The sequence below is a fragment of the Hypanus sabinus genome, chromosome 14, assembly GCF_030144855.1.
Source record: "Hypanus sabinus isolate sHypSab1 chromosome 14, sHypSab1.hap1, whole genome shotgun sequence".
NCBI classification, from domain to species: domain Eukaryota; kingdom Metazoa; phylum Chordata; class Chondrichthyes; order Myliobatiformes; family Dasyatidae; genus Hypanus; species Hypanus sabinus.
The window spans coordinates 16439578-16464986 of record NC_082719.1 but is presented as its reverse complement, the minus strand read 5'-3'; the positions used below and the strand labels follow the sequence as shown (position 1 = coordinate 16464986).

Genomic DNA, 25409 nt, shown 5'->3' with positions numbered 1-25409 from the left:
TTAAAAACATCAAGATTGATAAGTCACCAGGGCTGGACCTGATATACCCCAAGTTGCTGTAGGATGTGACAGAAGAGATTGCTGGAGCAGTAGCTATGATCTTTGAATCTTCTTTGGCTGCAGGGCAGGTGCCGGAGGATTGGAAAATGGCAAATGTAGTTCCCTTGTTTAAAAAAGGTAATAGGGAGAATCCTGGGAACTATAGACCGGCAAGTCTTAGGTTGGTGGACTGCAAATTATTGTAAAGGATTCTTAAGGATAGGATCTATGTGCATTTGGAGAAGTACAGTCTACTCAAGGATAGTCAACATGGCTTTGTGTCTCATGACCCTAATTGAGTTTTTTGAAGAGGTAACACAAGAAATTGATGAGAGTAGGGTGGTAGATGTGGTCTACATGGATTTTAGCAAGGCATTTGACAAGCTCCCCCACGAGAGACTCATCCAGAAAGTCATGAGGCATGGGATCAGTGGAACCTTGGCTGTTTGGATCAAAAATTGGCTTACAGGAAGAAAGCAGAGGGTAGTAGTGGAAGGAAAGTATTCTGCCTGGAGGTCGATGACTAGTGGTGTGCCGCAAGGATCTGTCCTGGGACCCCTGCTCTTTGTGATTTTTATAAATGACCTGGATGAAGAGGCAGAAGGATGGGTGAGTAAGTTTGCAGATGACACTAAGATTGGAGGAGTTGTGGATGGAGTTGTAGGTTGTCGAAGGTTACAAGGGGATATAGACAGGATGCAGAGTTGAGCAGAAAAGTGGCAGATGGAGTTCAATCTGGATAAGTGCAAGGTAATGCATTTTGGAAGGACAAACCAGCAGGCTGAATACAGGGTTAGTAGTTGGTTACTGAAGAGTGTGGATGAACAGAGGGACCTTGGGGTTCAAATCCATACATCCCTTAAGGTCGCTGCACAGGTTGATAGGATAGTTAAGAAGGCCTATGGGATGCTAGATTTCATTAATAGGGGGATTGAGTTCAAGTGTAGAGAGGTCATGTTGCAACTCTACGAATCTCTGGTGAGACCACACAAGAGTATTGTGTTCAGTTTTGGTCACCTCATTATATGAAGGATGTGGGTGCAGAGGAGATTTACCAGGATGTTGCCTGGATTGGAAAACAATTTTTATGAGGCACGGTTAGCAAAGCTGGGACTTTTCTCTTTGAAGCGTAGAAGGATGACAGAGGACTTGACAGGGGTCTACAAGATAATGAGAGGCATAGATAGGGTGGACAGCCAGTACCTGTTCCCCAGGGCACGAATAGCAACACCAAAGGGCATATGTACAAAGTTAAGGGAGGGAAGTTTAGGGGAGACATCAGGGCTAAGTTTTTTATACAGAGGGTTGTGGGTGTCTGGAATGACCTGCCAGGGAGGCTAAAACATTAGGGGAATTTAAGAGCCTCTTGGACAGGCACATGGATGAAAGAAAAATAGAGGGTTACGAGGTAGTGTGGGTTTCGTACTTTTTTTAAAGGAATATATGGGTCAGCGCAACATCGAGGGCAGAAGGGCCTGTGGTATTTCCTGCTACATAATATTTTTGTTTGAATAATGTTGAAACTGCCCCGTTCTTTTTTTCAAACCATGTTTTTATAAAACATTGTTATATTGTAATAATTTATATTATTCTGAAATTCAAACTGCAAATCAAAATTTAATGCAAATCAAAATTTATTCAGAATTCAATTAAAAAGTACAGGCATGTTAGTTTTACACTGTGTTAAAGTGCTCATTTTCCAAATGGTATTGTTTTATTTGGTGGGCTCCAGGGAGGTAATGGGTCCCTGCACAAGACACTCTTCATTTGCTTTTGCTTCTTTTCATTCTTTCCTTTCTCTGCCTGTAAATAACATCATAATGAGAAATATATTTAATATAATTAAAATGAGATACATTAGAACATTCACTTGCAATGTTGAAAGGCTAAACTTTGCTTGGCTTCATGGAACATAGGGATTACAATTTGGGAAACAATTGCTATGAGCACATCATTAGTTTTTATTGTTATTTCTAAAATTGATTAATTTCCAAAATTCAGATGAATCACAGTCTGACAATCATATATTATAAGCAGACTTGTCAAAATTGAATTGCTGTATATACAATTCCAACCTGAACACTTAACAGACACCAGCATCTACAAAGAAACCGCAGGTATGCAATTATGTCAATATTTAGAATGTCAGGTGGTAAATTGGATTAGTAAGTATGCAGATGATACTGAGGTAGGTGGCGTGGTGGATTTTCAAAGCTTGCAGAGAGATTTAGGCCAGTTAGAAGAGTGGGCTGAACGATGGCAGATGGAGTTTAATGCTGATAAGTGTGAGGTGCTACATTTTGGTAGGAATAATCAAAATAGGACATACATGGTAAATGGTAAGGCATTGAAGAATGCAGCAGAACAGAGTGATCTAGAAATAATGGCGCATAGTTTCCTGAAGGTGGAATCTCATGTGGATAGGGTGGTAAAGAAAGTTTTTGGTATGCTGGCTTTTATAAATCAGAGCATTGAGTATAGGAGTTGGGATGTAATGTTAAAATTGTACAAGGCATTGGTAAGGCTGAATTCGGAGTATTGTGTACAGTTCTGGTCACCGAATTACAGGAAAGATGTCAACAAATTAGAGAGAGTACAGAGAAGATTTACTAGAATGTTACCTGTGTTTCAGCACCTGTTACAGGGAAAGATTGAACAAGTTATGTCTTTATTCTTTGGAGTATAGGAGGTTGAGGGGGGACTTGATACAGGTATTTAAAATTATGAGTTGGATAGATAGAGTGGATGTGGATAGGCTTTTTCCATTGACAGCAGGGGAGATTCAAACAAGAGGACATGAGTTGAGAGTTAGGGGGCAAAAGTTTAAGGGTAACACGAGGGGGAATTTCTTTACTCAGAGAGTGGTAGCTGTGTGGCACGGGCTTCAAGGAGAAGTGGTAGAGGCAGGTTCGGTATTGTGATTTAAAGTAAAATTTGATAGGTATAAGGACAGGAAAGGAATGGAGGGTTATGGGCTGAGTGCGGGCCAGTGGGACTAGGTGAGAGTAAGCGTTCGGCACGGACTAGAAGGACCGAGATGGCCTGTTTCCATTCTGTAATTGTTATATGGTTATATGGTCATAAAAAGTACAGCATAGAAACAGTCCCTACTGCCCATCTAATCCACCTACCTATTGCCATCAACCTGCACCCGGACCATAGCCCTCCATACCCTCCTTACTCCTACCATCCATGTACCAATCAAACATCTTTTAAACATTGAAATCCAGCCTGTGTACACAAATTGCACTGGCAGCTTGTTCTACATTCACAGCCCCTTGAGTGAAAAAGTTTTCCCTCATTCCCTTAAATATTTCACCTTTCACTTTTAACCAATGACCTCTAGTTGTAGTCTCAGCTAAGCTCTATGGGAAAAGCCTGCATGCATTTAGATACCCTATCAATACCCCCCATAATTTTGTATACCTCTATCAAATCTCATCATAGTCTTCTATGTTTCAGGGAATAAAGTCTTAACCTATTCAATCTTTCTTTCTAACTCAGGTCCTCCAGTACTGGCAACAAACTTGGTAGTTTTGTCTGTAATTTTTAAACCTTATTTATATCCTTGTAGGCAAGTGCCAAAACAGAATACTCCAGATTCTGCCTTATACAACGTCTTATACAACTTAAATATAACATCTCATCTCCTGTACTCAATACTTTGATTCATGAAGCCAGTGTGCCAAGTGTACTTTACCATCCTATCTTCAATGAATTATGGACTTGTGTTGCCGGATCCCTTTGTTCTAACAGACCCCTCAGTGCCCTGCAGTACACAGGGCAAGACCTACCCTGGTTGGTTCTACCAAAGTACAACACTTCTCAGTTGTCTGCATTAAATTCCATCTCCTTTTCTCAGCCCAATTTTTTTTCCAGCTGGTCCAGATTACCCTTTAAGCCCTGATAGTCTTTCTTGCTGTCCACTACATCCCCAATCTTGGTGACATCTGCAAATTTGCTAATCCAGTTAACCGCATTATCATCCAGATTATTGATATAGATGACAAACAACAACTGACCCAGCACTGACCCCTGCGGCACTCCACTAGTTACAGGCCTGCAGTCAGAGGTAACCATCTACTACCACTCTCTGGCTTCTACACAAACCCAATATGTATTCCAATTTGCAACTTCATCTTGTCTGCAGAGCGACTGAACCTTCTTGACCAACTTTCCACGTCGGACCTTGTCAAATATTCATGCAGACAAAATCCACTGCCTTGCCTTCATCAACTTTCCTGGTAACTTCCTTGAAAAACGAAGATCGATTAGACGGGACCTACCACACATAAAACCATGCTGAATATCCCTAATCAGATCATGTCTATCCAAATACTTATACAGCCAGTCTCCCAGACTACCTTCTAATAACTTTTCTACTGCTAGCGTCAAGCACACTGGCCTATTTTTACAGCCTATCATTAACAGTGGAACAACATTGGCCATCTTCTAATTGTCTCGAGCCTGTTGCTAAGGATCATTTAAAAATCCCACTCCAAGACCACCATAAGACCATAAGACAAAGGAGCAGAAGTCGGCCATTCGGCCCATTGAGTCTGCCCCGGCATTTCATCATGAGCTGATCCAATCTCCCCTTTAGTCCCATTCCCATTTAGCCTTCTCACCATAACCTTTGATGCCCTGACTACTCAGATACCCATCAATCTCTGCCTTAAATACACCCAATGATTTGGCCTCCATTGCCACCCGTGGCAACAAATTCCATAGATTCACCACCCTCTGGCTGAAAAAATGTTTTTGCATCTCTGTTCTAAAAGGGCGCCCTGCAATCCTCAAATCATGTCCTCTCGTACTAGACTCCCCCACGATGGGAAACAACTTTGCCACATCCACTCTGTCCATGCCTTTCAACATTCGAAATGCTTCTATGAGGTCCCCCCTCATTCTTCTAAACTCCAAGGAGTACAGTCCAAGAGCAGTCAAACAGTCCTCATATGTTAACCCTCTATTTCCCAGAATCATTCTAGTGAATCTTCTCTGAACCCTCTCCAATGTCAGTAAATAAGGAGCCCAAAACTGCACACAGTATTCCAAATAAGGTCTTACCAATGCCTTATAGAGCCTCAACATCACATCCCTGCTCCTATACTCTATTCCTCTAGAAATGAATGCCAACATTGCATTTGCCTTCTTCACCACCGACTCAACCTGGAGGTTAACCTTAAGGGTTCTGAAATCCCGTTGCATTTCAGAACTTTGAATTCTCTCCCCACTTCAATAATAGTCTGCATGTTTATTTCTTCTAACAAAGTGCATGACTGTACACTTTACGACATTGTAATTCATTTGTCATTTCTTTGACCATTTCCCCAATCTATCCAAGTCTCTCTGCAGACTCCCTGTTTCTTCAGCATTACTGGCCCCTCCACCTATCTTTGTATCATCAGCAAACTTAGCCACAAAGCCATCTATTCCATAATCCAAATCGTTGATATACAACGTAAAAGGAAGCGGCCCCAACACAGACCCCTGTGAAACATCACTGGTAACTGGCAGCCAACCAGTATGGGATCCCTTTATTCCCACTCTCTGTTTCCTGCCAATCAACCAATGCTCTATCCACGTATGCAACTTTCCTGTAATTCCATGGGCTCTTATCTTGTTTAGCAGCCTCATGTGTGGCACCTTGTCAAAGGCCTTCTGAAAATCCAAATACACAACATCCACTGCATCTCCCTTGTCTAGCCTACTTGTAATTTCCTCAAAAAATTGCACTAGGTTTGTCAGACAGGACTTTCCTTTAAGGAAACCATGCTGAGTTCTGCTTATCTTGTCATATGCGTCCAGGTACTCCATAACCTCATCCTTGACAATCTACTCCAACAACTTCCCAACCACCGATGTCAAGCTAACCGATCTATAATTTCCTTTTTGCTTCCTTGACCCTTCTTAAATAGCAGAATGACATTTGCAATCTTCCAGTCCTCCGGAACCAGGCCAGAATCTATCGACTTTTGAAAGATCATTGCTATTGCCTCCGCAATCTCCACTGCTACTTCCTTCAGAACACGAGGGTGTATTCCATCTGGTCCAGGAGATTTATCTTCCCTTAGACTATTCAGCTTCCTGAGTACTTTCTCTGTCGTAATTGTGACTGCGCATATATCTCTTGAATGTCCGGTACATTGCTGATGTCTTCCTCAGTGAGTGCTGATGCAAAATACTCATTCAGTTCCTCCGCCATCTCCTTATCTCCCATTACAATTTCTCCAGCATCATTTTCTATCAGTCCTATATCTACTCTCACCTGCCTTTTACTCTTTATACACTTGAAAAAGCTTTTAGTATCCTCTTTGATATTATTTGCTAGCTTCCTTTCATAGTTCATCTTTTCCCTCTTAATGACCTTTTTATTTTCCTTTTGTAAGCTTTTAAAATCTTCCCAATCCTCTGTCTTCTCACTAATTTTTGCTTCCTTGTATGTCTTCTGCTTTGCTTTTACTTTGGCTTTGACTTCTCTTGTCAGCCACAGTTGCATCCTTTTCCATTCGAAAATTTCTTCTTCTTTGGAATATATCTGTCTTGCACCTTCCTCACTTCTCGCATAAACTCCAGCCACTGCTGCTCTGCCGTCCTTCCCGCTAGTGTCCCTTTCCAGTCAACCTTGGCCAGTTCCTCTCTCATGCCACTGTAATTTCCTTTACTCCACTGAAATACCGACACGTCGGATTTCGGCTTCTCTTTCGTACATTTCACAGTGAACTCATTCATGTTGTGATCACTGCCTCCTAAGGGTTCCTTCAGTTCCATCTCTCTAATTACCTCTGGTTCATTACACAATACCCAATCCAGTACAGCCGATCCCCTAGTGGGCTCAACAACTAGTTGTTCTAAAAAGCCATCTTGTAGACATTCTACAAGTTCTCTCTCTTGAGATCCAGTGCCAACCTGATTTTCCCAATCCACTCACATGTTAAAATCCCCTACAATTATCGTAACACTACCCTTCTGGCAAGCCTTTTCTATTTCCTGTTGTAATTTGTTCCTTCCGATACACCATGTATCCTTGGACGTTCAGCTCCCAGAGACATGCATCCTTTAGTCATGTCTCAGTAATGGCCACAATATCATACCTGATAATCTGTAACTGTACAACAAGATCATCCACCTTACTCCTTATGCTGCGTGCATTTAAATATAACACCTTAAGTCCAGTATTTGGTACTTTTTGCATTGATTGCATTGCAACTTTATTGCACTTCAACTCATCCCAATGGCTGCAAGTTTGCTCCATCACCTGCCTGTCCTTCCTGACATCCTTACTGCTCACTACCTTAGATCTATTTCTGTTTTCCCTCTCCTCCGCTCTATCATTCCGGATCCCATCTCCCTGTCAAATTAGCTTAAACCCTCCATAACGGCTCTATTAAACCTTCCCACCAGGGTATTGGTACCCCTGAGTTTCGAGTGTAATCCGTCCTTTTTGTACAGGTTACACCTGCCCCAAAAGAGGTCCCAATGATCCAGAAGGGTCCCTGCAATTTCTACACTTGCCTTCACAAGGCCCAGTGGTACACGTTGTCAGGCCCTGGAGATTTGTTCACCCTAATTTGCCTCAAAACAGTAAACACCTCTTCCCCTGCACATAGTATAGGGTCCATAACCTCACTGTTGCTTTGTCTCACTCCTAAAGTGTCCTTCTCCCGAATAAATATAGATGCAAAGCTATATACAGCTATACAGCTTTAAGATTTCCTCTGTCTCATTTGGCTCCACGCATAGATTACCAAACTTCTGAGGATCAATTTTGTCCCTTGCAACTATTTTTTTCTTAATATATACAAGACCATAAGACATTGGTGCAGAATTAGGCCATTCAGTCCATTGCATCTGCTCCACCATTCCATCATGGCTGATCTTGGATCCCACTGAACCCCATGCACCTGCCTTCTTGCCATATCCTTTGATGTCTTGACCGATCAGGAAACAATCAACTTCAGCAATAAATATACCCATGGACTTGGCTTCCACTGCAGTCAGTAGCAGAACATTCTACAGATTCACTACTCTCTGGCTACAAAAATTCATCCTTACCTTTGTTCTAAAAGGTCGCTCCTCAAGTGTGCCTTTTAGTTCTGGATACGTCCACCATAGGAAATATCCTCTTCACATCCACCCTGTCTAGTCCTTTCAACATTCAGTAGGTTTCAATGAGATCCCCCCGCATTTTTCTAAATTCCTGTGAGTACAGGCCCAACGCTGCCAAACGCACCTCATATGTTAATCCCTTCATTCCTGGAATCACCCTTATGAACTTCCTCTGGACTCTCTCCAATGACAACACATCCTTTCTGAGATATGGGGCCCAAAACTGTTGACAATACTGTACCGAAAGTGTGGCCTGACTAGTCTGTAAATTAACCTTCTGGGAATCTTGCACAAGGATTCCCAAGTTTCTCTGCACCTCTGGTGTTTGAACCTTCTCCCCTTCTAGATAATAGTCTGCACTATTGTTCCTTTTACCAAAATGCATTATCATGCAATTCCCAACACAACACTCTATTCCATCTGCTACTTTTTTACCCATTCTTCTAGCTTGTCCAAGTCCTGCTGCAATCACATTGCTTCCCCAGCACTACCCACCCATCCACCTAACTTTGTATCATATACAAACTTTGCCACAAAGCCATCAATTCCATTATCCAAATCAACTTGTCTGCTAGGGCAACCTCATGCCTCCTTTGAGCCCTCCTGATTTCTTTCTCCAGTGTTTCCTTGCTTTTCTTATAATCCATAAGTACCTCATTTATTGTTGCCTGCCTATACCAGTGAAGCTCCTTAAACTCCTCAATAGCTCTTGAAAATCAAGGTTCTCTGAACCTGTTGTCTTTACCTTTTCTCTAATACCAGCTTTATTCTTTCAAAATTTCACTTTTGGAGGCCTCCTACATATGAAATCTTGCCAGATCATTTCTGATACCATCAAAATTTACATTCTCAACCCACAGTCCAGACCTATCTTTTTTCCATATTTACTTTGAAACTAAACTTTGATACTCAAAGCTGCTATGCAGGTTGATTGTGTTTTTAAGGCAGCATCAACCGTGGGATCCGTGGGATTGAGTTTAGAGGTAATGTTGCAGCTATATAGGACCCTGGTCAGACCCCACCTGGAGTACTGTGCTCAGTTCTGGTCGCCTAACTACAGGAAGGACGTGGAAACCATAGAGAGGGTGCAGAGGAGATATTCAAGGATGTTGCCTGGAATGGGGAGCATGCCTTATGAGAATAGGTTGAGTGAACTTGGCCTTTTCTCCTTGCAGCAGCAGAGGATGAGACGTAACCTGTTAGAGCTGTACAAGATGATGACAGGCATTGATTGTGTAGATAGTCAGAGGCATTTTCCCCAGGACTGAAATGGCTAGGACAAGGGGGCACAATTTTAAGGTGCTTAGAAGTAGGTACAGTGGAGATGTCAGGGGTAAGTGTTTTTTTTTAATATAAGCACAGAGTGGTGAGTGCATGGAATAGGATGCCAGTAAAGGTGGTGGAGGCGGATACAATAGGATCTTTTAAGAGACTCCCAGATAGGTACATGGAGCTTAGAAAAATAGAGGGCTATGGGTAACCCTGGGTAATTTCTAAACTACGTACATGTTCAGCACAGCATTGTGGGCTGAAGGGCCTGTATTGTGCTGCAGGCTTCCTATGTTTCTAATGGCCTTATGATCACTAGATACAAAGTGTTCCCCTACTCAAACTTTTGTTACTTGCCCGGTCTCATTCCCTAATAGGTGATCACATAAGACCGTAAGATATAGGAGCAGGAGTAGGCCATTCTGCACATTGAGTCTTCTCTGTCATTAAATCATGGGCTGATCCAATTCTTCCAGTCATCCCCACTCCCTGCTTTTACCCCATACCCTTTGAAGCCCTGGCTAATCAAGAACCTATCTCCGCCTTAAATACACCCAATGACTTGGCCTCTACGGCCGCTTATGGCAACAAATTCCACAGGTTTACCACCCTCTGACCAAGTAATTTCTCCGCAGCTCTGTTCTAAATGGACGTCCTTCAATCCTGAAGTCATGCCCTCTTGTCCTAGAATCCCCTACCATGGGAAATAACATAGCCATATCTAATCTGTTCAGGCCAGGGGTAGGCAACCTATGGCTTGCGAAGGTATTTTGACTGGCCTGTGAGCAAATATTGGGATACTATGCTTATCCCGCCCATGAGCAATTTTTCCCCATTCTGAGTGTTTCACACGACCACACTGATGGACATGCATGGTGTCTTGTTACACTGGCCCCAGGTTCCATTTTGTTACAAACCAAACACTGGTATATTCGAATGATAGGAAGGCAGTCTACCTTATTAATGTATTAGATACTCTCCATGCACGCACAGGTGTTCAGATGGGATCATTCAAATTTGTAAACAGAAACAGAGTCACTGTGTTTTAACAAGAAATCCATGCTAAATATCCTTTTTTTTTAATAATTTTTTATTGCATTTTTAAATGATTACAAAGTATGAAAAAACAATGTATATAACCCATACCCCCTCCCCTTAACCCCTCCCCCCTAACTGCCCTATAGAAAAAAAAAGAAAGAAAGAAAGAAAGAAAGAATGCCTGGTGGTTGGAAGATCTCCACATGCTCCATGGAATTCGTAATAATTTTAATATGTATATTTATTTCTTTCCCCTAATAACCAATTGTTTCATCTTCAAAGCATCTATATATTTAATCCTGTCTTTTGTAAATAAGGGCTCCAAATTTTCAAAAATGTTTCATATTTATCTCTTAAATTATAAGTAATTTTTTCTAATGGAATACAACCATAGATTTCTTTCTTCCAAGAATCTATACTTAAATGTGTATCCGATTTCCAAGTAACTGCAATAGCTTTTTTGGCTACTGCCAGTGCAATTTTTATAAATTCTTTCTGATACTTATTTAGTTTGAGTTTCGGTTTTATCCCTTCAATATCACCTAGTAAAAATAATATTGGATTATGAGGAAATTGTGTTCCTGTAATTTGTTCCAGTAAAAGTCTTAAATTTGTCCAAAAAGGTTGAATTTTAGAGCAAGACCATGTTGAATGTAAAAAAGTACCAGTTTCCTGGTTACATCGGAAACACTGATCCGATAAATTTGGATTAAATTTTTTTTATTTTTTGTGGTGTAATATATAATTGATGTAGAAAATTATACTGCACTAACCTTAACCGAACATTGACATTGAAAATTGACATGGAAATTTGATCTAGGAGGATTACAACTTCCAAATTTTAAGAATTATTATTAAATCAACTTAGATTTATTGCATCTTTTTTCGAGAAAGATAAACCGGCATGGATTAGAATAGAATTAGATAAAATAGGAGAAAATGTACCAGAAGATTTTATATACAAATGGGAATCTAAATGGATACGGGAAAAGAAAGAATCTCCTATATTAAAACATTTGATTGATTTATGGAATAAGATAAATGTTGATGATGAGATAAAAAATCTTTATTAGCAAAGAGATCTTTAATTCAAAATAGACTTATTCCTTTCACAATGGACAACCAACTTTTATATAATTGGATTCAAAATGGGATTAGATATATAGGGAATTGTTTTGAAGGAGCTAAATATCCTTATATTTAGATGTGCTACGATACTTGTTGAATAACTCGTGTTTCAAAATAAAATCGAAGAAAAAAATTCCAATAGCATTTAATGCAAAACGCAGGAAGATCGACACTGAGTGCCGAAATTTTCAAGACACTTGGACACTAGATTACTTCTTTATAGAGCAAGCTGGGAAACCAGTTTGTCTCATTTACCTAGAAAATGTTGCTGTATAGAAGGTGGCAAATATCAGGCGACATTTCGAGACCTGCCATAGAGGAAATATGGTCCAAGATTTGAGAAAAGAGTTTTCATCTTGTTTTGCTGATTTTCGCTTGCAAGCAAATGAGTTCAAGCTTTTTGCTACTCAACTGCATCAGAAATTTTTCAAATGGAATTGATTGAGATGCAGTGTGATGACATATTGAGATTGAAATTTCATTCTGAAGATGCGTCAGTTCTTGACTTCTATAGAAAATATATTGATTCAAGTGGGAAGTATCCTAACTTAGTGAACCATGCAAAAAAGATGGCATCAGCTCTTATCTGTGGGAGCAATTATTTTCAAAAATGAAGCACACCAAAAACCATTTGAGAACACGATTGACTGATGCCCATCTGGATAATGTCTTGCTCTTGGCATCAACAAGTCTGACACCCAATAGTGAGAAGCTTTCAAGCAACAAACAGCATCAAGTTTCACATTGATTTATTGAATGTTTGCATTAACATTTTCTTTTTTATTATACTTAATTTACCATTATTCAATGCATCATGTTCATGTTTAAAGATTCTTTGGATCCTTCTAATAGATTCAAAAGATGGCTTGGTTGAAATAAATTGTAACTAAACTGAGTTCTTTGATTACCAATTGGCATTCTTGGTTAAGCACAAATGATTTTCTAGCATGCTTTATTCATTAATTTGAGGCAAAACATAACTAGATGTATTTAAATGGATAATTCCCATATTTCAAGTTTATTATGGCATTTATTTGGCCCTCTGTCTGCTCATTAATACGCAATCTGGCCCATAGAAGCAAAAAGGTTGCCAACCCCTGGTTCAGACCTTTTAACATTTGGAATGTTTCTATGAGATCCCCCCTCATTCTCCTGAACTCCATAGAATACAGCCCAAGAGTTGCCAGACATTCCTCATATGGTAACCCTTTCATTCCTGGAATCATCCTTTTGAATTTTCTCTGAACCCTCTCCAATGTCAGTATATCCTTTCTAAAATAAGGAGCCCAAAACTGCACACAATACTCCAAGTGTGGTCTCACAAGTGCCTTACAGAGCCTCAACATCACAACCCTGCTCTGATATTCTACACCTTTAGGAATGAATGCCAACATTGTATTTGCCCTCTTCACAACCAGGTTAACCTGCAGGTTAACCTTTAGACACTAGACAACTACAGCATAGTACAGGCCCTTCAGCCCTCGATGTTGTGCCAACCCATATATTCCTTAAAAAAGTACTAAACCCACACTACCCCGTAATCCTCTATTTTTCTTTCATCCATGTGCCTGTCTAAGAGGCTCTTAAATACCCCTAATGTTTTAGCCTCCACCACCATCCCTGGCAAGTCATTCGAGGCACCCACACCCCACTGTGTAAAAAAACTTACCCCGATGTCTCCCCTAAACTTCTCTCCCTTAACTTTGTACATATGCCCTTCGTGCCCTTGGAAACAGATACTGGTTATCCACCCTATCTATGCCTCTCATAATCTTGTAGACCTCTATCAAGTCCCCTCTCAACCTTCTACGCTCCAAAGAGAAAAGTCCCAGCTCTGCAAACCTTGCCTCATAAGACTTGTTTTCCAATCCAGGCAACATCCTGGTAAATCTCCTCTGCACCCTGTCCATATCCGTCCACATCCATGAGGTGACCAAAACTGATCACAATACTCTTGTGTGGTCTCACCAGAGATTCGTAGAGTTGCAACATGACCTCTCTACTCTTGAACTCAATCCCCCTATTAATGAAGTCTAGCATCCCATAGGCCTTCTTAACTATCCTATCAACCTGTGCAGCAACCTTGAGGGATGTATGGATATGAACCCCAAGGTCCCTCTGTTCATCCACACTCTTAAATGACCAACCATTAACCCTGTACTCAGCCTTTTGGTTTCTCCTTCCAAAATGCATCACCTCACACTTGACTGAACTCCATCTGCCATTATTCTGCCCAACTCTGCATCCTGTCTATATCCCCTTGTAACCTTTGACAACCTACAGCTCCATCCACAACTCCTTCAATCTTCGTGTCATCCGCAAATTTACTCACCCATCCTTCCGCCACTTCATCCAGGTCATTTATAAAAATCACAAAGAGCAGGGGTCCCAGGACAGATCCTTGCGGCACTCCACTAGTCATCGACCTCCAGGCAGAATACTTTCCTCCCACTACTACCTTCTGCTTTCTTCCTGTAAGCCAATTTTTGATCCAAACAGACAAGGTTCCACTGATCCCATGCCTCATGACTTTCTGGATGAGTCTCTCGTGGGGGAGCTTGTCAAATGCCTTGCTAAGATCCATGTAGACCACATCTACCACCCTATCCTCATCAATTTCTTTTGTTACCTTTTCAAAAAACTCAATTAGGGTCATGAGACACGACCTTCCCTTCACAAAGCCATGTTGACTATCCTTGAGTAGACTGTACTTCTCCAAATGCTCATAGATCCTATCCTTAAGAATCCTTTACAATAGTTTGCAGACCACTGACGTAAGGCTCACTGGTCTATAGTCCCCAGGATTCTCCCTATTATCGTTTTTAAACAAGGGAACTACATTTGCCATTCTCCAATCCTCCGGCACCTCCCCTGCAGCCAAAGAGGATTCAAAGAGCATAGCTACTGCTCCAGCAATCTCTTCTCTCACTACCCACAGCAACCTGGGGTATATCAGGTCCAGTCCCTGGGGACTTATCAATCCTGATGTCTTTAAGAGGATCCAACACTTCCTCTTTAATCTCCCCATTGTCCAGCACACCTGCTTGTTCTATGTCGACCTCACCCTGATCAAGGTCCTTTTCACTTGTGAATACTGAAGCAAAGTATTCAGTTAGGACGTCCCGAACTTACTCCGCCTCCAGGCACATGTTGCCTTCTTTATCCTTTAGTGGCCCCAACCTTCATTCTTGTCATCCTTCTGTTCTTCACATACGTATAGAATGCCTTGGGGTTCTCCTTAATCCTACATGCCAAGGCCTTCTCATGCCCCCTTTGAGCTCTCCTAAGTCCTTTCTTAAGCTCCTTCCTGGCTAGCCTATATTTCTCATGAGCCCCTCTTGCTTCCTGTTTCTTATATTTAATATATAAGAAGCAGGAAGCAGGAGTCTTTAGTGAATCTTGCACAAGGACTCCCAAGTCCCTTTGCATCTCTGCATTTTGAATTCTCTCCCTGTCTAAATAATGGTCTGCCCATTTATTTCTTCCACCAAACTGCATGACCATACACTTTCCATCATTGTATTTCATTTGCCACTTCCTTGCCCATTCCCCTAAACTGTCTTAAGTCTCTCTGCAGGCTCTGTTTCCTCAACATACCCGCTCCTCCACTTATCTTTGTATCATCGGCAAATTTAGCCACAAATCCATTAATCCCATTGTCCAAATCATTGACATACATTGTAAAAAGCAGCAGTCCCAACACCAATCCCTGTAGAGCTTCACCGGTAACCTGCAGCCAGGCAGAATAGGATCCCCTTATTCCCATTCTCTGCTTTCTGCCGACCAACCAATGCCTCACCCATGCTAGTAACTTCCCTGTAATTATATGGGCTCTTATCTTGCTCAGCAGCCTCATGCACGGCACCTTGTCAAAAGCCTTCTGAAAATCCAAGTATACCATGTCTACTGCACCTCCTTTGTCTACCCTGCTTGTAATTTCCTTAAAAAACTGCAGTAGGTTTGTCAGGCAGGATTTTCCTTTCAGGAAACCATGCTGGCTTTGGTCTATCTTGTCAGGTGCTTTCAGGTTAATCCGTAATCTTATCCCTAACAATTGATTCCAACAACTTCTCAACTACTGTCAGGCTAACATGTTTATAGTTTCCTTTCTGCTGCCTCCCACCCTTCTTAAACACAGGAGTAACATTTGCAATTTTCCAGTCATCCGGTACAATGCCAGAATCTATCGGTTCTTGAAATATCGTCGTTCATGGCTCCGCAATCTCTCCAGCTACTTCCTTCAGAACCCAAGTGTGCATTTCTTCAGGTCCAGGAGATTTATCCACCCTCAGACCATTAAGCTTCCTGAACATTTTCTCAATCGTAATTTTCACTGCACAAACTTCACTTCCCTGACACTCTTGAATGTCTGGTATACTGCAGATGTCTTCCACTGATGCAAAATACGCATTCACTTCCTCTGCTATCTCTGCATCCCACATCACAATTTATTGAATGCCTATGAGATGTTATTTTACAGCAGCTTGAGCTTGAGCCTACTCGGGGAAAGGCCATCTTGGATTGGGTGTTGTGTAATAACCCAGATCTTATTAAGGAGCTTAACACATAGGAACCCTTCGGAGGCCGTGATCATAATATGATTGAATTCATACTGCAGTTTAGTGGGAGAAGCATAATTCACATGTATCAGTTTCGCAATGGAATAAAGGGAATTACAGAGGCTCGAGAGAGGAGCTTGTTCAGGTGGATTGGAGGAGGATACTGGTGGGGATGATGGCAGAGCAAAGATGGTTGAAGTTTCTGGGAATAGTTCACAAGGTGAAGGATAAATATGGCCCACAAGGAAGAAGTTCTCAAAAGGCAAGGGTAGGCAACCATGGCTGACAGAGGAAACCAAGGACTGCATAAAAGCCAAGGAAAGGGCATACAAGGTAACAAAAATGAGTGGGAAGTTGGATGACTGAGAAGCTTTTAAAATCCAATAAAAGGAAGCTAATTAAGCTATAAGAAGGGAGAAGATGAAATAAGGGCAGATATTGGCCACTGGAAAATAATGCTGGTGAGTTAGTAAAGGAAGACTTTACTAAGACAAAGAAATGACAGATGAACTTCACCCTACCCTCAAATTTCCCTGGTCCATTTCCGACACCTCCCACCCCTTTCTTGATTTTTCTGTCTCCATCTCTGGAGATGGCTTATCTACTGATATCTACTATAAGCCTACAGACTCTCACAGCTACCTGGACTATACCTCTTCCCACCCTGTCTCTTCTCACAATTCCTCCATCTCCGCCGCATCTACTCCCAGGATGAGGCTTTTCATTTCAGGACGAAGGAGATGTCTTCCTTTTTTAAACAAAGGGGCTTCCCTTCGTTCACCATCAACTCTGCTCTCAAACGCATCTCTCCCATTTCCTGCACATCTGCCCTCACCCCATCCACCCACCACCCCACTCGGGATAGGGTTCCCCTTGTCCTTACTTACCACCCCACCAGCCTCTAGGTCCAACATATAATTCTCCATAACTTCCGCCACCTCCAACGGGATCCCACTACCAAACACATTTTTCCCTCCCCCCCCTTTCTGCTTTTCGCAGGGATCGCTCCCTACGCGACTCCCTTGTCCACTCGTCCCCCCCATCCCTTCCCACCGATCTCCCTCCTGGGCACTTATCCTTGTAAACGGAACAAGTGCTACACCTGCCCTTACACTTCCTCCCTCACCACCATTCAGGGCCCCAGAATGTCCTTCCAGGTGAGGCGACACTTCACCTGTGAGTCGGCTGGTGTGGTATACTGCATCCGGAGCTCCCGATGTAGCCTTTCATATGGTGAGACCTGACGCAGACTGGGAGACCGTTTCGCTGAACACCTACACTTGGTCCGCCAGAAAAAGCAGTATCTCCCAGTGGCCACACATTTTAATTCCACGTCCCATTCCCATTCTGATATGTCTATCCATGGCCTCCTCTATTGCCAAAATGAATCCAAACTCAGGTTGGAGGAACAACACCTTATATACTGGCTGGGTAGCCTCCAACCTGATGGCATGAACATTGACTTCTCTAACTTCTGTTAATGCCCCTCCTCCCCTTCTTACGCCATCCCTGACATATTTAGTTGTTTGCCTGTTCTCCATCTCCCTCTGGTGCTCCCCCCCTTTCTTTCTTCTGAGGCTTCCTGTCCCATGATCCTTTCCCTTCTCCAGCTCTGTATCACTTTCACCAATCACCTTTCCAGCTCTTAGCTTCATCCCACCCCCTCCGGTCTTCTATCATTTCTCATTTCCCCTTCCCCCCACTACTTTCAAATCTCTTACTATCTTTCCTTTCGGTTAGTCCTGATGAAGGGTCTTGGCCCGAAACGTCAACAGCACTTCTCCCTACAGATGCTGTCTGGCCTGGTGTGCTCCACCAACATTTTGTGTGTGTCGTTTGAATTTCCAGCATCTGCAGATTTCCTCGTGTTGACAGATGAACTTGATGGGTACTTTGCAACTGTCTTCACTGTGGAAGACACTCACAGTGTGCCAGAGGTCCACGAGTGTCAGGGAGCAGGAGTGAATGCCATTGCTATTACAAAGGAAAACATGAAAGGCAAACTCAAAGGTCTAAGGTGGATATGTCACCTGGGACAGAAGGACTACATCCCAGAGTCCTGAGAGAGGTTGCTGAGGAGATAATGGATGCATTGGCCATGATCTTTCAAGAATCACTCGATTCTGGCATGGTCCCGGAGGATTGGAAGATTGCAAATGTAATTCCACTCTTTAAGAAGGGATGAAGGCTAAAGAAAGGAAATTATCCGGCAGTTAGACTACCTATAGGGTTGGAGTCTGTTATTAAGGATGAGGTGTCGAGGTACTTGGACACTAATGAAAAAGTATGTCAAAGTCAGCATGGTTTCTGTAAAGAAAATCTTGCCTGATAAATCTGTTAGAATTTTTCAAGGAAGTACAAGCAGGGTAGACAAAGGAGAGGCAGTGGACATCATTTACTTGGATTTTCAGAACGCATTTGATAAGGTGCTGCTTAGTCAGATGAAATCCTATGGTGTTACAGGAAGGTACTGGCATGGATAGAGGAACGGTTGACAGGCAGGAGGCAGTGAGTGGGAATAAAAGGGCCTTTTCTAGTTGGCTGCTGGTGTTCCTCAGGGGTCAGTATTGGGACCACTACTTTTCACATTGTTTGTCAGTGATTTGGATAATGCAATTGATGGCTTAGTAGCAAAGTTTGCAGATGATATGAAGATAGGTGGAGGGATACATAATGTTGAGGAAGTAATGCGATTGCAGCAGGACTTAGACAAAATGGAAGAATGGGCAAAACAGTGGCAGATGGAATACAGTGTTGGGAAATGTATGATAATGCATTTTGGTAAAAGGGGCAAAAGTGCGGACCTTTATCTAAATGGGCAGAAGGTTCAAATATCAGAAGTGTTGAGGGACTTAAGGGTCCTTGTGCAAGACTTCCAGTAGGTTAACTTACAGATCGAGTCTGTGTAAAAGAAGGCAAATGCAATGATGGCATTTATTTCAAGGGGAAGAGAATATAATAACAAGTAGATAATGCTGAGCCTTTATAAGACATTAATCAGGCTTGGAGTATTGTCAACAGTTTTGCACCCCATATCTCATAAAGGATGTTTTGTCATTGGAGACAATTCAGAGGAGGCGAATGATGGGGTTAACATATGAGGAGCATTTGGCAGCTTTGGGCTTGTACTACCTGGAATTCAGAAGAATGTGTGGGGATATCATTGAAACCTACCAAATGCTGAAAGGACTGCATAGGGTGGATGTGAGAGGATGTGGTGGGGGTATCCACAACTAGAGGGCACAGCCTGAAAGTTGAGAGGTGACCCTTTATGACAGAGGTAAGGAGGAATTTTTTTTAATCCAGAGAGTAGTAAATCTGCAGAATGCTCTGCTACAGACTGCAGTGGAGGCCGTTCACGCGGGTATTTAAGGTGGAAGTTGATCGTTTCCTGATTGATCAGGGCATTGATAAGGCAGAGTATTTGATTGAGTGGGATCTGCCATGATATACTCAATGGGCTGATTGCCCTAATTCTGCACCTATGTCTTATGGTCTCACTAATGCCTCCAGAATCTCTACCGCTACTTCTTTCAGAACCCTTGGATGCAGTTCATTTGGTCCAGGTGACTTTATACCCTTAGGTCTTTCAGTTATGATAAATACACAGCCAATATAAAGTAGAAATAATGTATGTACAGTGTAGGCAACACGAGTGAATCTGCAGATGCTGGAAATAAATAAAAACACAAAATGCTGGCAGAACTCAGCAGGCCAGACAGCATGTATGGGAGGAGGTAGTGATGATGTACAGTGTAGTTTCACTTATCAGAATCAGGAAGGTTTAGCCAAAACTGATACGTAGAAAAAAATCGGCATGTACACGCAAGCGCATACACCTATCTGCGCAAGGCTTCACGGTCATAGTAGTCTTTCTCAGGGTTAAACAAGGTTAAAGTGGGCACCTTTTTTCATAAAAGCGAAAATCCTCTTCGGATTTCTTTCATTTAGCGAAAACAGGTACTAATGTAGGTCTTTCGTAAAAGCGAAGTGGCATAAAGCGAACTTTCAAAAAGTGGGGGACACCTGTACTTGAAAAAGGTTTTACTATCCACTTTGATATTGTTTGCTTTCATATTTCATCTTTTCCTTCTTAATGATTCTTTTAGTTGTTCTTTGTACGGTTTTAAAAACTTCCTAATCCTCTGCCTTTCCATATTTTTACTTTGTTGTATGCCCCCTCTTTTGCTTTTACATTAGGTTTGACTTCCGTGTCAGCCACAGTTGTACTATTCTGCCATTTGAGTATTACTTTGTTTTTGGAATACCTCTATCCTGCATCTTCCTCATTTTTCCCAGAAACTCACACTGTTGCTGCTCTGCTGTCATCCCTGCCAGCATCTACCTTCCAATTCTTCTCTGAGACCACTGTAAATTACTTTAATCCATTGAAATATTGCTTTCTCCCCATCAAATTTCAGGTTGAACTCAATCGTATTGTGATCACTGCCTCCTAACTGTTCTTTTACCTTAAGCTCCCTAATTGCCTCCAGTTCATTACATAACATCCAATCCAGTAGCCTATTAGTGGATCCCCTAGTAGGCTCAATGACAAACTGTTCTGAAAAGCCATCTCATAGGCATTCAACAAACTCACTCTCTTGAGATCCATTTCCAACCTGATTTTCCCCAATCAACCTGCATGTTGAAATCTCCCATGACTATCATAATATTGCCCTTTTGACACGTCTTTTCTATTTACTGTTGTAATCTGCGGTCCACATCCCAACTGCTGTTGGGAGGCCTGTATATGACTGCCATCCTTGCAGTTTCTTAACTCAACCCACACGGATTCAACAGCTTCCAATCCCATGTCATATCTTTCTACTGATCTGATGCCATTCTTTACCAGCAGAGCCCCTCTACCTACCTTCCTATCCCTCTGATATAATGTGTAATCTCGGACATTCACGTTGCTTGAAGTGTTCTTTTGTCCTCATGTTGTAGTTTTTGCCAGGATACTGATTCACCAGCGGTTGGACCTTCCAGATATAGGTGCAATTTTACCACAATCAATTGAATCGCCCTGACTGCACACAGGTCTCCAAAAACAGATCTCCATTTAACTAATTATGTGACTTCAGGGGAGTTGGAAAATCTATTGCTGTGGGCCCAAAGAACCGAGATCTCTGTGATCTTCGGGCACAGAGCTCAGAAAAAGGGATGTAACGGACTTTTAACATTGTAAACCAACGAGTTGTTGTTACGTCTCCCCGCTCGCTGGGAAAATGGAGACACTTCCTTCTTTCTTAATAGGGAAAGAGAGAACCTGTGGTATGTCGAATGCCAGAGGAAACATGAAGTCTTTGTGGTAACTGCAAATCTGAGGCTTTGCTATTGTTTTGCTCATGCTTGAGTGCTCGGTGGCAGTAGCAATGCTTGCTTTTTTTTGGCCAGTGGGAGTGGGGGGGGGGAGGAGATTGTTGCTCACTGCCACTTACGTGCAGGAGTAGAGAGTTGGGGGGACTTTGGGGTTCTCACATTTTACTGTCGTTCATTCTTTGGGGCTCTTCTGTTTTCGTGGATGTTTGCGAAGAAAAAGCATTTCAGGATGTATACATTTCACTGACATTAAACTGAACCTTTGAACTTCTAAAAGCAATTGGCTGCACCAGTGATGATTTGGTATGTCATGAATACTCATGCAATCAATGTATCTTATCGCCAATATTAATCAACTTGGCTGCATTGACATTAGGCAAAAACTCACTGCAGCAAAGCACATAATTCACTGACAGGTGCTTGAGATGTTAAAGAGATCATGAAGGCAATATCAGTGGAAATGTTTCTTTACAATGTTCCTTGGCATTTTTTGCTGAATATTAGGATCATGATATTTGCCATGAATCAGCATTATAACATACACTGACAGCAATGTGGGTATTGATTATTAATAACAGATTTGAATTGATTCAGATCCACAAGCTTAATCTTAGTTTTCAATTATTTAAACAAATACACTGAATAGAAGTTTTAAAATATTAAAATTTTCCTCTAAGTTCTTTCTAAGTATACTCCAAAATCTTACCAGCCATTTCTTATACACAAGTGCTGCCATCTCTTCTCTCTCACATTTTGAATATTCTTCTTCCCTTTTCTTTTTCTGCTGAACCTTTGTAATTTCTATCATCCTTTGCTTCATTATCATTTCTTTCTCTTCATTCCTACATAAATATTAAAACAGTCATATTTGTCAGTAGCAAGTTATGCAAATATAAAAATCATATTTAAGTCATGTTAGATGTGCTAGAAAATCTGTGAACCCTGCAGAATTTTCTTTATTTCTGCATAAGTGACCTAAAATGTAATCAGATCTTCACACAAGTCCTAAAACTAGATAAAGAGAACCCAATTAAATAAATAACACAAATAATTATACTTGTTCACTTGTTTATTGAGAAAAATGATCCAATATGACATGTATTTGTTGGAAAAAGTATGTAAACCTTTGCTTTCAGTAACTGGTATGACCACCCTTGTACAGTAATAAATTTAACAAAATGTTTCTGGTAACTGTTGACCCAGAAGGATGAGAACTGCAGATATCTGGGACCACCACCATTTGGACATTTCCCTCCAAGTCAATCGCCATCCTGACTTGGAAACACACTTTTTGGAAAAAAATTGAGAACACAAAATTCCTTCATTGTCACTGGGTCAAAATCATGTAATTCCCTCCGAAACAGCACTTTGCTGCAGCAGTTCAAGAAGGAAGCCCATCACCCGCTTCTCAAGGGCAAGTAGGGTTGACCAATTAGCTAGCAATGCCCACATCCCGTAAATAAATACATTTTTAAAAAGTCCTGTACATCAGCTTGGAGAAATTTTAGATCACAAGACCATCAGATATGGAAGAAATGTTAGGCCATTTATACTCAAGGTGAGGCCTCATCAGTGCCTTATAAAGCCTCAGCATCACATCCCTGCTCTTGTATTCTACACCTTTTGAAATGAATGCTAACATGGCATTTGCCTTCCTGACCACTGACTCTACCTGCAAGTTAACCTTTAGGCTGTTCTGCACAAGGACTCCGAAGTGCCTTTGCATCTCAAATTTTTGATTCCCCCCCTCCTCCGTTTAGAAAATAGTCTGCATATTTAATTCTACTAACAAAGTGCAGGAACATGCATTTTCCAACATTGTATTTCATTGGCCACTCTCTTGCCCATTCTCCTAATCTGTCCAAGTCCTTCTGCAGCCTGTTTCCTCAACGTTACCTTGAGTTTTTAACTTCAAACTTTATGCATAATCAATCAAAGAGTTGAACTGCTTGTGCATGTAACAAGAGCTGTATAACTCATCTTCTTCTACCTTAAGCCACGAACTTATCAATCACCCCTGCGGTCACTTTCTGGAGGTCCAAGATCCGTACGCTCTACAACCGCTGGACTAAGTGTATAAGTGTAGGAGGGGACTATGTTGAAAAATACATGCGCTAGGTTTTCTCCTTCTACCTTAGGCCATGAACTTATCAATCACCCCTCTTATTATTTCTCCTGCCTCATTTTCTAGTGGTCCTATATCCACTCTCATCTCTTTTTTTTAATTTATGTACTTGAAAAAGCATTTACTATCCACTTTGATATTGTTTGCTGGCTTGCTTTCATATTTCATCTTTTCCTTCCTATTGATTCTTTTAGTTGCTCTTCCCTTGCCTTCCCACTAATTTTTGCTTTGTTGTATGTCCCCTTTTACTTTTACATTAGCTATGACTCCCCTTGGCAGCCACGGTTGCCAATTGATTATTTCTTCATTTTTGGAATACATGTCTTGCACCTTCCTCATTTTTCCCAGAAACACGCTATTGCTGCTCTGCTGTCATCCCTGCCAGCATCTCCTTCCAATTTACTTTCGTCAATTCCCTTCTCATACCACAGTAATTTCCTTTATTCTATTCCTTTGTGCCATTCTTCCCAACAAAACTGCTTCAACTCTTGGATGTTGGTGGGCTTCCTCGCATGAACTGCTTGCTTCAGGTCCTTCCACAACATTTCTATAGATTTAAGGTGAGGACTTTGACTCAGCCATATCAAAACATCATTTCTCTTCTTTTTACTCTTGTCTTTCAGATCAGTGTCTTGTTGCATCATCCAACTTCTATTAAGCTTCAGGTGACAGACTACCAACGGAGATTCTCCGTATAATGTCAATACAATTTTGAATTCATTGCTCCTCAACAATTGTAAGCTGTCCAGGCCCTGAGGCAGCAAAGCAGCCCAAATCATGAAGTTCCTTCCACCATGCTTCACAGTTGGGAAGAGGTTTGTGTTGTTATACACTGCCCTTTTTCCTCAAAACATAGCAATGTGCATTTCTGCCAAAAAGTTCAACTTTTGTCTCATCTGTCCACAGAAAATTGTCCCAGAAACATTGTAGAACATTCAAGTGGTCTTTGCAAACTTGAGACATGTAGCAATGTTTTTTTTTTGGAGAGCAGTAGTTTCCTCTGCGCTGTCCTTCCACGAACACCATTCTTTTTCAATATTTTTCTTATAGTGGACACATGAACAGAGACTTTAGCAAGTTCTGGAGATCTCTGCAGGTCTTTTGCTGTCATCCTTGGGTGATTTTTCACCTCCAGCATTGCACATTGTGTTCCTGGTGTGATCTTTGCATGATATCCACTCCTAGGGAGAGTAGCAACAGTACTGAGTTTCCTGTATTTGTAGACAATTTCTCTTACTATGGACTGATGAGCACTCAAGTCTATAGAGATGCTTTTGTAGCCTTTTCCAGCTTCATACATCTCTACAATTCTTCTTCTAAGGTCAAAAGTTGTTTTGGTGCACATAAACAAATCTTTCTTAAGAGCAGGCTTTGTCAGTAATCTCACTTCGTGTCTTTCATTGATCGGAACACTTGACTATAAATAACTTTTGTAGAAGGCATTATCCAAAAGGTTTACATGCTTTTTCCAACAAATACATGTAATATTGGATCATTTTTTCTCAATAAATAAATGAAAAAGTATAAAGTTCATAAACTTTCTAGCACCACTGTAGAACTGGCAGAGATATGATGGCACCAGATGGCACTTTGATCTCATCTGAAGAAACAGCTTAATTTATACCTCTCATATTTTCTTTCCTTTTTAAAGGTGGATGGGGTTAGATCCGTGCCCTTGACCTGAAGCTACACTCAAACCATCGCTCTTTATGGCAATGGTTCCCAATCCTGAGGTTTACTGACCACCCATTTTTTGATATCCCAACATGCCTCCGGGATGCTAAAACTTTGCGGTTTTGGATAGGCCAGATTTTGGC

General features: G+C 41.5%; 1 protein-coding gene across 7 annotated transcripts in view; it reads right to left on the bottom strand.

Moving 5' to 3' along the window:
- Nucleotides 1–1661: 1661 nt before the first annotated feature.
- Nucleotides 1662–25409, bottom strand: part of LOC132404568 (microtubule-associated protein 9-like) — a 226389-nt gene continuing 202641 nt past the window's right edge. For all 7 annotated transcript variants that reach the window (XM_059988795.1, XM_059988794.1, XM_059988793.1 and 4 more), the window contains 2 exons: nt 22174–22309; nt 1662–1842 (listed from right to left, as the gene is read on the bottom strand). In XM_059988795.1, the coding sequence (XP_059844778.1) occupies nt 1732–1842; nt 22174–22309 (247 nt within the window). In that variant the 3' untranslated portion in view covers nt 1662–1731. The remainder of the gene's footprint in view (nt 1843–22173; nt 22310–25409) is intronic.